At 36.8% G+C, this 14,202-nt stretch overlaps 1 protein-coding gene and 1 long non-coding RNA gene across 2 annotated transcripts in view; both read left to right on the top strand.

Moving 5' to 3' along the window:
- LOC108269114 (C-C motif chemokine 14-like) overlaps window positions 1-5,648 on the top strand; it is a 5,845-nt gene extending 197 nt beyond the window's left edge. The window contains exons 1-3 of the mRNA XM_017474694.3: window positions 1-122; window positions 5,176-5,290; window positions 5,430-5,648. The exon at window positions 1-122 is cut by the window's left edge and continues 197 nt beyond it. Coding sequence (XP_017330183.1) covers window positions 53-122; window positions 5,176-5,290; window positions 5,430-5,502 — 258 coding nt within the window. The 5' untranslated portion in view covers window positions 1-52 and the 3' untranslated portion in view covers window positions 5,503-5,648. The remainder of the gene's footprint in view (window positions 123-5,175; window positions 5,291-5,429) is intronic.
- A 3,654-nt stretch (window positions 5,649-9,302) lies between these two features.
- Window positions 9,303-10,602, top strand: LOC108269113 (uncharacterized). Its single transcript, XR_001813409.3, has 3 exons — window positions 9,303-9,487; window positions 10,146-10,260; window positions 10,403-10,602. It is a non-coding gene; the product is annotated as an uncharacterized LOC108269113 (long non-coding RNA).
- The last annotated feature ends 3,600 nt before the right edge of the window (window positions 10,603-14,202 follow it).

Raw genomic sequence — 14,202 nt, 5'->3', positions numbered from 1 at the left:
AATTTGAAGATAGAGAGAGAAGAGATCAGATCTTCACACACCTGCTGAGAACATGAAGATAAGTCGTGTATTTTTGGTCCTGGGTTTTGTCCTGATCATGGCGCTCTACTCAGACGCTATCCGTGAGTTTATTACGCAGCTTTATATACATGCTATATATATGGTTATTATATTAGGTTATATATTATTATATTATAGGTATTATGTTAGGGGTGTAATACAATGCTGCCATCTGTATCTATATCTGTATTCAATATCAGAGTCTATTAAAATCAATTAACGCTGCTGATTTTCATTAAAATTTCAGGAAGATTTTTAATTAAATAAGGATGGAAAATGTACATTTACACGCAAGATGAATGTACAACTTAATTTTATTTTTTGACTATTTTTTGGGCCACAGTGTCTTAGTGGATAGCACATTTGGCTTTCACCTCCAGGGTTGTGATTTGAATCCCATCACACTGTGGGCATGGAGTTTGCATGTTCTCCTTGTACTTCGGAGGTTTCCTCTGGGTACTCTGGTTTCCTCCCACAGTCCAAAGATATGCACTGTAGGCTGACTGGCATTTCCAAATTGTCCATTTGGAACAATTGGGTGTGTGAATGTGTGTGCGCTGCAGTGGGCTTGCCCCCCATCCAGGGTGTCCCCCGCCTTGTGCCCCGATTTCCGTGGGATAGGCTCCAGGTCCCCTGCGAATCTGTGTAAGATAAATGGTACAGAAAATGGATGAATGGATTATTATTGGGGACCACAGCAGAAATATGCTTCTTTGTGCACAGTGTGTGGTCTGAGTGGACTTTATGGCGCAGTGGCTCTATAAATAAAAGCATCTTTCTCTTGTGAATTTCAGCCCACTTTTGAAAAAAAAAAAGTAGAACATATTATGCTTAGAACACATTATCTGCCCTATCCAAATGATTGACAGTGATTGATCAACTGTCACTGCAAGACTCTCCACACAAACTATTTCTCTCCATTCCAACATATTTCTGCCTGCATACTCTCCCTTTCTAAACCCGATAGAGGAGTTTTTTTGGCGGTGGAAAGTGTATGACCGACAAACTCACATCCATGTTCACCTCCTCCAGGCCATGAATGAAGCCTACCTAGACGTTTCAGTTTATGTATGCCAGAGGTGGATCAGGCATGCAAGAGGATTTCACCCTCGCTGCCTGGCTAGGGGCAATATAGCCTGTCATGTTGATGAGATTCTCTGGCCTGTCCCACACCAAAGAGGGGATGCTGAGGCAGAAATTTTTTGTTGTTGTTTGGTGTACTAAGGAATAAGAAATGTGCAAATGTAAACAATTGTTGTGTATTTTGTTGTGTGCAGCATGTGAAGCTTTTTGCGGGGGAGAACCACAAGCAACATAACTTATTTCCAGTTTTTATAGTACTGTTTTGAATTTATCTCACCAATGTGTAAGACTATGTTGTAGTGTGGGTTTTTGAGGTTTTGTGTGTCATGTCTGAGGGCAAAGTTTAGTTTTTCAGCAAGACTGTATGGTTTTGAGTGGAGAGCTTCATTTAAAAGTTTGGGGAATTCGGTGAGTTATGGATTTGTGTTTAGAGTTTCGAGAAAAGGAGGCATAATTTCAAGAAATGTGTTTAAGCAATCGAGAAAAACTGTAATCATCATCATTGTCATCATCACAATCTTTTTCAGTAAACGCTTTATCCTGGTCACGGTGTTGGTGGTTCTTGAGCCTATCCAGAACCACTAGGTGGATGACAGGAGAATTCAACCCGGTGGGACCCTAGTCCATTACAGGACACATAAACATATGACATAAACATTACTATAAATTCAATGCCTAATTTAAATCTGACCATGACCCTGACCAGGCATTTAATTTGGACCACTGCAAATTCACATTAATGAAGCTGCAAGCTTTATGCTCAAGCATGTTTGAGACCGCATTACATGAAAGTAAAAATATCCTGTTGCACACACACAAAAGATTTGTTCCTTTCCACAGGATCTAGTCTCAAATAAGTTTAAAAGGGAAAAAATAAATAGATTAATAGCACACATACTATTCATAATCTGTACTTGTATTCATTTAATGTGCAAAGAAGCCTTAAAAATAATGAAATGAAAGATTTTCTGCATAAAAAGAATTTTCTGTAAAGACCATCAAACTGTACATCATCATCAATAAAACAACACCAAACCAATATTTGCCATGAAAATCCTTTGCCTTTCAAAATTCAGTAATCAGTAGTATCAGGTACAATTTTCTCACAATATATAAGTTATAAAAAGAAAATATATAAGAAAAATTAGTTTTTCTAAGTATCCTGCACAGTAAAATCCCTAGTGTTGTATTAACACCCAGAGTGTTTATATGAGTCCAATGGACTTATGTGAAGGAGACTCTGCTAGTTATTCTGGAGACTTTGACTGTTGCACTTGCTTCTGCTTTTGCAGATAAAAACCCATCAGCTAGTAAGCAGCCCCAGAAACAACATAGTGTAACTGTGTCAGGTAACTGTTGGATGTTTATCAGATACTATTGCATGCACACCAGATATTATCTCGTGCACAACTAAACTCTGTTGCGTGTGCACCAAATAGTTGCACAACATGGCTTGAAACAAAGTTGGGGCTCTATGACCAGCATAGCATGAATCTGCAATATAACACTGCTGCAGAGAGAGAGAAAGAGAGGAAGGTGGGGGGGAGTGCAACAAGTAAACCCTTATTAAAGATTGAATCACATAATCATAGATCAGGAATAGGAGAGACATGTGCTAAAGTTATAATTAATAGCTATGACAAAGTGACCAAATTCTTTATCAGAAGTGTGTGTGTGTGTGGGTAGGTGTGTGGCTGGGTGTGTCCAAACTAATAGTTGTTTTATATTCTAGAAAAGGTGCACAATATTGTAAAACATGTCTCACATCCAGCACAAACTACTACAGCTATACAGCACAGCACTACCAAGCTGCCAGAGGGCACCTTCCCATGTATTTTAACTTCTTCTTCTACTATCCTACTCATTTCCTGTGTTTGCACACACTTGGAGTGCCTCTCATTTCTTATTTGTGCATCCTCCTTTCCTTTCCTCGCAGCTTAGCTCCACCCGCTTAGAATGTGAGGGAAGGATGCAAGGGTGAGATGTGAGGAGAGAGGAATTGAAGCAAGTCACATAGAATATCCTCGCTCTCTCAAGCTTCATTTCAAAGCAACCTCATTTAATGGTGACTGTGCTCAGCTGGATTACCTGACTGCGCTTCAGGGATCTGACATTATTGTGTTGGAGCTTGGAGTCCCTGTAGAAAATTACTTCACATTACATTGGTTCAGATCTGAATCTTAACATTTTGCATATTTGGGTATCCCTACATGCATAAGCTATAATAAATATTGTGCGTGACCAATGCATTAATTTAAATTGAAATAAGTCTAGGTCTTTATAAAGTTGATTCTCTAATGTTAAATATGAGGCGCATTAATTTTGAACATAAACGATAGGAAAACATTACATTTAAACACATATTTGAGTTAGAAGGATTGGAAGGAACCATTACATTAGGCACAGTGTTGTTGGGAATTAATGTGCAGCGCTGATCTTCAAACATCACACAGACTCTTTACTCTGTGTCTTCTTTTCAGCAAGTTGTTCTAGATCCCTGTTCATCATAGTGATTTCCTGAATCATTTGCACCCTAACACATATCCCTGTCCACTTTTTAAGTAATATGGCTCTCAAACGCTTTTCTTTGCCAAATCAGAAAAATCTGCTACTGCTATTGTCTGTTCTTCATATGGAAATGTTAATGGGAATGCTAAAGTCTGATGTGTGCAGTTTGGCATGGTTATTACTGTTAAATTTGCTGACACTTTTGCTGTGGCATACTTCTTTATTTTATTCAAGTAACCAGTCGAATTGAAATTGACTGTGAACATAACAAACAATTGTTCATTCTTGAGTTCTTTGTTGTGCACATTGCCCACTTATACCAACCACTGTACGGTGCTATTTTCAATAGTTTCTCGTTTTTATTAGAAACTAGCATTACCACACTGGGACCTAAGGTTGATGGTTCAGTTCCTTCTACCTCAGCAGATACAGGAGGCTCAAAACCAGGCATAACAACTGAATCAGCATCTCTCTCATGTTCTGCTGGGGCAGCTTCTGGTTCCTCCCCCCTTTCTTCATGGCTTGGGCCTGGCTCTGGTTCTATTTCTCCTTCATCCAAGCCTTCTCCTACCTCTTCCTGACTCTCCCTAAAGTATCAGCTGCTGGACCTTCCTCTTCTTCAGCAACCTGCTTCTCTCTTTCTTCTTAAAATTGTACATTTACTCAGTTTAAACATTTGATGTTTTCTATGTTCTATTGTGAGTAAAATATGGGTTTCTGAGATTTGAAAATCATCGCATTCTGTTTTTATTTATATTTATTTACATTTTACACAGCATCCCAACTTTTTTGGAATTGGGGTTGTACTACTACTACTACTACTACTACTACTACTACTACTAATAATAATAATAATACTAGTCCGTACGGGATTTCACATCATTTTTTGTGATTGTTTCGGCCAAAAAGCCTTGAATTTGCTGCGTGTTTTTTTTTCTTTAAAAATTTGCGATGCAACTTGCAAAGATTTTTGTGCTTTTTTTTTTTTTTATAGAAAACCCCTTGAATTGGCAAAATCGCAATCACATGAAATTGCTTTGCACGCTCTTTCACAGTGCTGTTTGTTGGTAAATGAGACCTTTTAGCTTTACTCATATTTGACTCACGTGAATTGAAGAGGTATTTGGCCGAATGCGTGTTGTGATGACATTACATGGCATGTTGTGATGACGTTAACTGAAGCGTCTTGGCCCAACTCTGGATGGATTGGCACCCTGTCCAGGGTGTACCCCACCTTGTGCCCGATGCTTCCTGGGATAGGCTCCAGGTTCCCCGTTACCCTGAAAAGGATAAGCGGTATAGAAGATGGATGGATGGATAATAATAATAATAATAATAATAATAATAATAATAATAATAATAATAATAGTAAAAATAATACTTAAACAAGTGTTTTATTAATTGGAGAATTGAAGTATGATTTTTTTTGTATGATGTTTCACATTTATTATGCACAGTAATGTTTATTTATTTTATTGGGAGTTTTTATTTAACTAAAAGAGCTTGTTTGTCTCTCTTGGTCAGCTTTAAGCCTTGATCCTGTTTCTTGCTGTTTCACCTTTTTCACTGGCAAAATTCCTTCTGACAAAATCCTGGAGGTTAAAAGGACAGACTCGCGCTGTTCACAGCAAGGCTTTATGTGAGTATCTCTCACACACATAGGTTACTATTTTATTGAGTGATTTAATATAAAAAAGTGTCATTAAATTCAGTTAGTTTCTAAATGAGACAAGAAAAGAAATTGCATTAATGTGTGTGTGTGTGTTTGTGTGTTTCAGAGTTACTACACCTAGGTTCCCCAGCCTGTGTGCTCAAGAAGTCACTGTCACTGAAAATGTTACTCCACCTTAAGCTAAACTCCACACAGACACAACCTAATAATCTTCAAGCTATACCCATTTATTCACAGTGTACCTTTTTATCAGTCATTTGTTATGATGTTTAGTGATGCTACTGATGCTTATTATCATGCAGATTCAAATAAAGCTAAAAATGCACCACTGAGTGAAATACGTGCATTACAGTTGTTAGGCCCCAGTAAACGGTTGGGGACATTAACAGAAAAGTCTTACACCCAGTGACATGTATACAGTCAATTTATAAAGGTGACAGTATTTAGGAAACAGACAACCAAAACCAGAGGGGAAAAACTAATATCAAAAATCAAAAGCAAGCAAAGTATCATACACAGGTATCTATCATGATCAAACGTATGAACTCACAAATGCAAATCACAACAAATGAGCAATAGGCTTTCAACGTTCCCCCTGGTGGCACCCTTTATACCGTTGGGGATGATGACCTCAGTGCACCTGCAGATGGCAGTAGATGATGCGAAAGGACCCTGGAAGTGAACACTGACACAAACACACACCCAGACACAGAAAAAGGGCAGAGCATAACAAAATGCAAATATTAATCAGTTTCACAATGTGAAAGGACAGATCTGGGTTCAGATCCTGTTTTATTACAGTTCTCAGTTCTTATACTATATGCAATTTTATATACATTATGCTACATATGAAAAAAAAAAAAAAAAGATAGCTAGTATGCTAAGTAGTAATAGTAATAATCTGTATGGATTGATACAGTGAGGGAAAAAAGTATTTGATCCCCTGCTGATTTTGTACGTTTGCCCACTGACAAAGAAATGATCAGTCTATCATTTTAATGGTAGATTTATTTGAACAGTGAGAGACAGAATAACAAAAAAAAAAAAAATCCAGAAAAACGCATGTAAAAATGTTGTAAATTGATTTGCATTTTAATGAGGGAAATAAGTATTTGACCCCCTCTCAATCAGAAAGATTTCTGGCTCCCAGGTGTCTTTTATACAGGTAACAAGCTTAGATTAGGAGCACACTCTTAAAGGGAGTGCTCCTAATCTCAGCTTGTTACCTGTATAAAAGACACCTGTCCACAGAAGCAGTCAATCAGATTCCAAACTCTCCACCATGGCCAAGACCAAAGAGCTCTCCAAGGATGACAGGGACAAGATTGTAGACCTACACAAGTCTGGAATGGGCTACAAGACCATTGCCAAACAGCTTGGTCAGAAGGTTAACCAGAACAACAGTTGGTGCGATTATTCGCAAATGGAAGAAACACAAAAGAACTGTCAATCTCCGTCGGCCTGGGGCTCCATGCAAGATCTCACCTCGTGGAGCTGCAATGATCATGAGAACAGTGAGGAATCAGCCCAGAACTACACGGGAGGATCTTGTCAATGATCTCAAGGCAGCTGGGACCATAGTCACCAAGAAAACAATTGGTAACACACTACGCCGTGACGGACTGAAATCCTGCAGCGCTCGCAAGGTCCCCCTGCTCAAGAAAGCACATATACATGTCCGTCTGAAGTTTGCCAATGAACATCTGAATGATTCAGAGGACAACTGGGTGAAAGTGTTGAGGTCAGATGAGACCAAAATGGAGCTCTTTGGCATCAACTCAACTCGCCGTGTTTGGAGGAGGAGGAATGCTGCCTATGACCCCAAGAACACCATCCCCACCGTCAAACATGGAGGTGGAAACATTATGCTTTGGGGGTGTTTTTCTGCTAAGGGGACAAGACAACTTCACCGCATCAAAGGGACGATGGACGGGATCATGTACCGTCAGATCTTGGGTGAGAACCTCCTTCCCTCAGCCAGGGCATTGAAAATGGGTCGTGGATGGGTATTCCAGCATGACAATGACCCAAAACACACGGCCAAGGCAACAAAGGAGTGGCACAAGAAGAAGCACATTAAGGTCCTGGAGTGGTCTAGCCAGTCTCCAGACCTTAATCCCATAGAAAATCTGTGGAGGGAGCTGAAGGTTCGAGTTGCCAAACGTCAGCCTCGAAACCTTAATGACTTGGAGAAGATCTGCAAAGAGGAGTGAGACAAAATCCCTCCTGAGATGTGTGCAAACCTGGTGGCCAACTACAAGAAACGTCTGACCTCTGTGATTGCCAACAAGGGTTTTGCCACCAAGTACTAAGTCATGTTTTGCAGAGGGGTCAAATACTTATTTCCCTTATTTAAATGCAAATCAATTTATAACATTTTTGACATGCGTTTTTCTGTTTTGTTTATACAGGTAACAAGCTGAGATTAGGAGCACTCCCTTTAAGAGTGTTCTCCTAATCTAAGCTTGTTACCTGTATAAAAGACACCTGGGAGCCAGAAATCTTTCTGATTGAGAGGGGGTCAAATACTTATTTCCCTCATTAAAATGCAAATCAATTTACAACATTTTTACATGCGTTTTTCTGGATTTTTTTGTTGTTGTTATTCTGTCTCTCACTGTTCAAATAAATCTACCATTAAAATTATAGACTGATCATTTCTTTGTCAGTGGGCAAACGTACAAAATCAGCAGAGGATCAAATACTTTTTTCCCTCACTGTATATGCTAGCTTAGTAGCACAACATCAGGGAAGAATAGAAAACCTAAGAACGTGCACATAAAAATTTAGGACAATTTAGTAGTTATTAAGGTCTAGGTGACCAGATTTGGGAGAAAATTTATAATATTGAGGATAGTGATGATATAAAAGTTATTAAAAACGCTTTAAAAATCTATTTGTTTCTCCATCAAAAAAGGATCCCAAAACAATTTTAAGAAGCCTTAACCGTACAAAAGCAGTGATTCTCAAATTGGGGTACTTGAAGCATAGCCAGGGGGTTGGTTTTTCATACTGTGGTGGAAATCATAAACCCACCAATATAGAATTTATTAAATTTATTATTGAGTTATTTTATTTAGTAGCTTATTTAACTGGTCATTTCACATGAATGGATTTTTGAGTCGGGAATACATCTCACCGGGCTCAGGATCAAACCATGGACCCTGGAACTGGGAGACTGCAATGCTACATGAATTCACCATCATGCCAAACTCTCTGTAGACCAGGGGCGTAACCTGACCTGGGAATTTGGGGCTGTAGCCACAAAGATTTTTTCTTTAGCCCTGAATAATTCTGCAGTTTGTCAATACATAACTGAACATCAGTAAAAGAAGACAGCAGTGTTGTAATTTTGTATTTTCAGTCAACAGACACGAGATCAATCAGACAGCGTTTACAGGAAAATACGTGGAAATACTCGTGTCTTATTGGCTGACAGTCTCTCAATTCTGCCAAACGCTCGCTCACAGTCAGTGTGAGGGAAAATGGATATACGCTGATTTCTTTACCAGTAAAGGGACTGAAACTGAAAAACTAACATCAACAGGGTAAAGCAAACCTGAAAATCTCATTAGAACAGTACAGTATATTAAAGGTGGAATAGTATATATTTTTTATTTCTCACCTTTACAAATAAACCTGAAAAATATATAGAACATGATAAAACATAATGGTTTAAGACATGTTCTTAGTACATGTAGTATCTCACTGTTTCATGGTGACTCAGCTTCCTAACAACCAGGATATGTGAAGAAAATATTTCACTGTACTGTAAAGTACATATGACAAATAAAGGCTTTCTTCTTCTCCCCTGTAAAAGCTAAATGTTGGATTCCGCAACTTTTGCACTCAAATGTCATCTGTATAGCAGTGTGGAATGTTTCCAGTGGGAGGGATGGATTAGTTATCTTCTAAGAAAATCGATACGATCAGCATAAGTGTGATGATAGCTTAACAGCTTAAGGAAGTGATGATTTGAAGACGTGTGTGAGGACAACAATTAAAATTTGTATAAAACGAGCCAGTAACCCCTGCTCAGGCAAATTTGATCTTAGCGAGAGAAGGGAACTGAGCTTCACACACCTGCTGAGAACATGAAGATGAGTCGTGTGTTTCTGGTCCTGGGCTTCGTCCTGATTATGGCGCTCTACTCAGACGCTAAATGTGAGTTTTTACAAAATTATATATTTAATGTCTATAGGTGCAGACTATAGTTTAATACAAAAATATATAAACTATTACAACACTTTTTATTATTATTATTAAACTTATTACTTTATTTTTTATTAATAAAGTAATAAAATATATTTTGCTACAAATATTCATCTAATTTAAAAATTATTATTAAGTATTATTTATTATTCAAGTTATTATTAATAACTAATAACACTCTGAATTATAATTATTAACCATTAAAAACAATTTGTGATTCTATTCTTTAAATCTGTTCATAAAATAAAAAATTTAAATAAAAATAGTTGATGATGATTCTTAAAATAAAATAACATTAATAATTTGATTGATATTATTCATATTAATAAAAAATGAGGTTGAAACACTTTATAATAGAGCTTATTACATTATTATTATTATTATTATTATTATTATTATTATTATTATTATTATTATTGAATTACGAAAGTGTCTCCAAAGTTAAATAACTGAAAGAGAAATCACTTATAAGAAAATTATATATAAAGTATAAAATATGTGGTGTGTAGAATTAATTCTGACAGTTTCTATTTTGTTAACAAAGCCGTTGTGATCATTTATATTTATGTACAGTGTAACCTGAACAAGCTTGTCCGTCTCTCTCACTCAGTGCCTGATCCTCATCCTGTCTCCTGCTGTTTCGATTTCTTCACTGGCAAAATTCCTCGTCCAAACATCCTGAACGTGAAAAAGACGGACGCACAGTGTGAACAGCAAGGCTTCATGTGAGTATCTAAAAATACTCTAGACATTAAACACATTTATTACTGGTTTATTATGCGATAAATAATACATTATATATCATATTAACTCCATTTCATTTCTGAAGCCTCCATTAATGCGTATGTTAATCTGTGTGTGTTTCAGTGTTACGACGCCTAAGTTCCCTAACCTTTGTGTTCGTGAAAACCCCCAGAAAAAATAATGAACCGTGATTCTGCGGCTGTGATGGGAAAGAAATGCAGACCTAATAAACATTATGTAACCCTTCATGCAAATTTGAATTCAGCTTCAATTCAATGTTATTGAATGCTATGAATAAAAAAAATATATATAATGCACTCTGACTAAATCGCATGATTTCATAAAATTAAAATGTATTGACTAATTAATAAAACACTCCATGTCATGCTGTCATTAGACAATGATCCACACTACAGTGTCATGTGCTACTGTTACCCCCCCAGACATTGATTATTTTCCTATAACTAGGCCTCCTGATTTTTATATACAGTATTATATACCACAGAGTAAATTTTTTTTAATTAAACAATGAAATGTCATAGTTTTTTTTTTTTTGTAGTTTGCAGTTCTATTTAACGTAATGGAACGTCCATTAAACATGTTAGTTACTGTTTTTACTTAGCAGTTATCAGCAGTTGTTCCCTCACCAGACTCTCATTTTTTCCTCTCTCTTGAAGATAATAAGACAACAATACAGTAAATAAATGCAGATCAAAACTCTTCTGTCCTGAACATGTCAGAAAGTTACAGCATTACCTCTGACTGTTACAAAATGCTGACAATGGAGACTCCTTCCATATATGTTAAATAAACAACCATTTCAAGCATAATTGAGGACTGTATGGGAGGATGGATAGAGAATAACTATTGCTCAAGAAGAGACATATGAAATCACAAGTGATCAGGTGAATATGTGGGGTTTCTTGGTGTGATAATCAAGAGCAAGATACTATATTTGAGTAAGTTTCAAAGTGCTAAGTGTGTTGCAAAACTAACACAGGCCATACCTTAATTATACCACACCATCTCTACAATGAAATATGGTGGTGGTGGCATCATGCTCTAGGGACGCTTTACACCCGGCTACAGTCTGCTTAAAAAACAAAACAAAACAAAAAACTAAAGCTTGGGAGAAAGGTCCACTTTCACCAGGATAATGATCCCAAGTAAAAGGGCAAAGCAATGGTGAAGTGGTTAAAAATGTCAAAAGTTTAAAAATAAAATAAATAGAAATTAATGAATTTAAAAAAATGTCAAAAGTCCAGATCTTTGCATTTACATTTTGACAAGACCCTGGAGAAAATCTACCAAGAAGAATGGGCATAAATCATCAAACATCAAAACCAAACAGTGATCAAATCCAAAGCTGACAGCAACTTACACCAACAGACTTAAAGCCGTTATTGTAGCAAGCTTCCACCATGTCTGAAGGGGTTGAAAACTTATGCAAGCAGCATTTTTTAATGTATAATTTTTTTTAAAGATGTGCTGTTATGTAATGAATTTTGCCTTTGAAAATTTACTGTAAGAGCAGATTGAGTTGCAAGAAAAATACTGACTGGAACTATCTGTGTACATTTCATTTGTAATCCAGATTAATCTAATAACTTTTGAGGGGGTTGAATACTTTTGCAAAGCACTAAAAAAGTTGCACACTACTGTACATTTCCATGAAATGGTTATAAGTGAAGAATTTAACATATAAGATATGAGAACACTAAATAAGCTGTTAACGTTGAATAATTGCTGCGTTCATCACTTAGTTATGAATTGATGAATAATATGAGGCCGCTGATGCAAAAGTTTAGTCAAACTGATGAGCAGTGTGAGAAAGGTGATTGTGTTTGATAAGGGTGCAAAGCTGAAATTTTTAGTAACATTGCAAGCTCTTACACTTCTGCTGAAGTTCAGATGCTGTGAGAGATTTGCTGTGATCATCAGGATTGGTATGTATATCTTTTATATCTTAAAGCATGTTCTGAAATATAAACTTTATTTCCATCTCATTTTCTCTCCCAACTTTTGAAGCATGGGCAGAGGTCTTTAGCGTTACTGCATACACACAGAAGGGTGACATTGGCGCCATTATTATGACCGTTTGGTAATCATATTGTTATCAATAAACGCCCATTTGCTTCATCTCTCCAATGCAAAAGCCAAATGCATGTTTTCTTTTCTACGGATGAAACTTGTGCTTCAAAGGTATAATGCAAAAAGGGAATGAATGAACTATAGTTAAGGATAACACTTGTGATTTTCTATTCACGTTGTTATTTAGTGCTAGATTCATCACGCTTACAATCATAATATCATAATTATGATATTTATCAATAGGCAAGAGATTATTACTTGTTTGTGGAAGTCTCTTCATTGATGTTATTATTTGGCGTGAATTCATGTTGGCTGATCAAAACACTCCATGAGTTTTGGGGAAATTTACTGTGACTCTGATAGCTTTAATAAATTTGATTAAATAACTAGTTTTCCATCAATTTAATGATGCTACCAGAATTCACAAATAAAGTTTTTCACTACAAACACAATTGGGCTTGCAAGTCATGTGGTAACATGGTATAGTAACATGGGTATTTTCAAAATTTCAGAATTAACTACACAAAATTAACTACAATCCAAAGGACAAAGTAAAAATTTGACTTGTAGTCAATCTTGTCCTAAGCTTCCTCAGTTCTAATGAATGATAAACTCCCCGAATGCCAGTTCCATCAGATAATGATTCAGCAGTATTGTGAGAAATTTCCTGTCCATTTTAGCACTCTTTTCTACTGAATGGGTTCAGACAGAGTTTGTTTGTTTGCTTGTTTGTTCAGTTGCTATGTAATATACTCTGGGGATTTTTTTTTTGTCTGGGGATCTTTAGAAATCTCTCTAGAAATACCCCCCCCCCCCCCTTGCCGTCACCCACCCAACCAGTCTTAGCACTGGGAGTGTGAGAACAAACATGGTGAGCACTCAGTTTCTGCTACTTTACCTGCCAAAATGAGCCTTGTTAGCCTGTCTTTAACTAGCGAATTTGCTGTTGATTGATGACATTATCCGGTGGAGACGCCGGGCAGACGATGTAGAGTCCTATCTTATATACTATATCAGCTATTCAACAAATGTTGATCTTCATAAAGATGTGCCCCATTCCACATAACAAGGAACGTTCCCACAAATTTCACTAATGTTTTGTAAAGGTTATGTAAATGTCAAGACAAAACGTTCTTAATATAATGTTTATGGAACATTCTTATAACATTATGAATATTCAATATAGTGTACGTTTTCATAATGTTGAGAGAAAACATTCGTAGGACAATATGATCGGGAACATCCTTATGATGTTATTAGTACTTGCTAAATGTTTTCATGTTTGCATGTTAATGGAAAATGTTGTGAGAACAACGTCCATGGAATGTTGTACAGTCTGTAGCTACCTAACGGTAAAAAATGGGAACTAAATAAGCTAATAACAAATAATTGGAAGTAAAGATTACACAATTCTGCCAACAAAGTGTAAGTCAGTGGTCACCAACCCTCTTCCATGAGAGCCAACTTCCTGCATGTTTCATATCCAACCAAAATCTAACACACCTGTTTTAGCTGTTAAAGAACTTCTTAAGGCTTCTATTGATTAGATGGTCAGGTGGGCATGATAATGTTTGGAGCTAAAGTCTTCAGGAAGGTAGATCTCCAGGAATAGAGTTGGTGACCATTGGTGTAAGTGCACTCAGTGTCTAAATGTGTCTCAGTTTTCCAATGTATAGATTTTATTTTTGTTAATTTTTGCTTTTGTGTGGAGGTTTGAGATGGGCTGATACCTGACAACCCTGCTTCGTCTTACATATTGGAAAGACATGCTGCATGGAACACAGTTCAATTAAAGTTTATCCAAAACCACTCAAGATGAGCTGCTAGATTTT

The sequence above is a fragment of the Ictalurus punctatus genome, chromosome 8, assembly GCF_001660625.3.
Source record: "Ictalurus punctatus breed USDA103 chromosome 8, Coco_2.0, whole genome shotgun sequence".
Classification (NCBI taxonomy): Eukaryota; Metazoa; Chordata; class Actinopteri; order Siluriformes; family Ictaluridae; genus Ictalurus; species Ictalurus punctatus.
The sequence above is the reverse complement of the archived record's forward strand: the minus strand, read 5'-3'. Positions and strand labels throughout refer to the sequence as shown.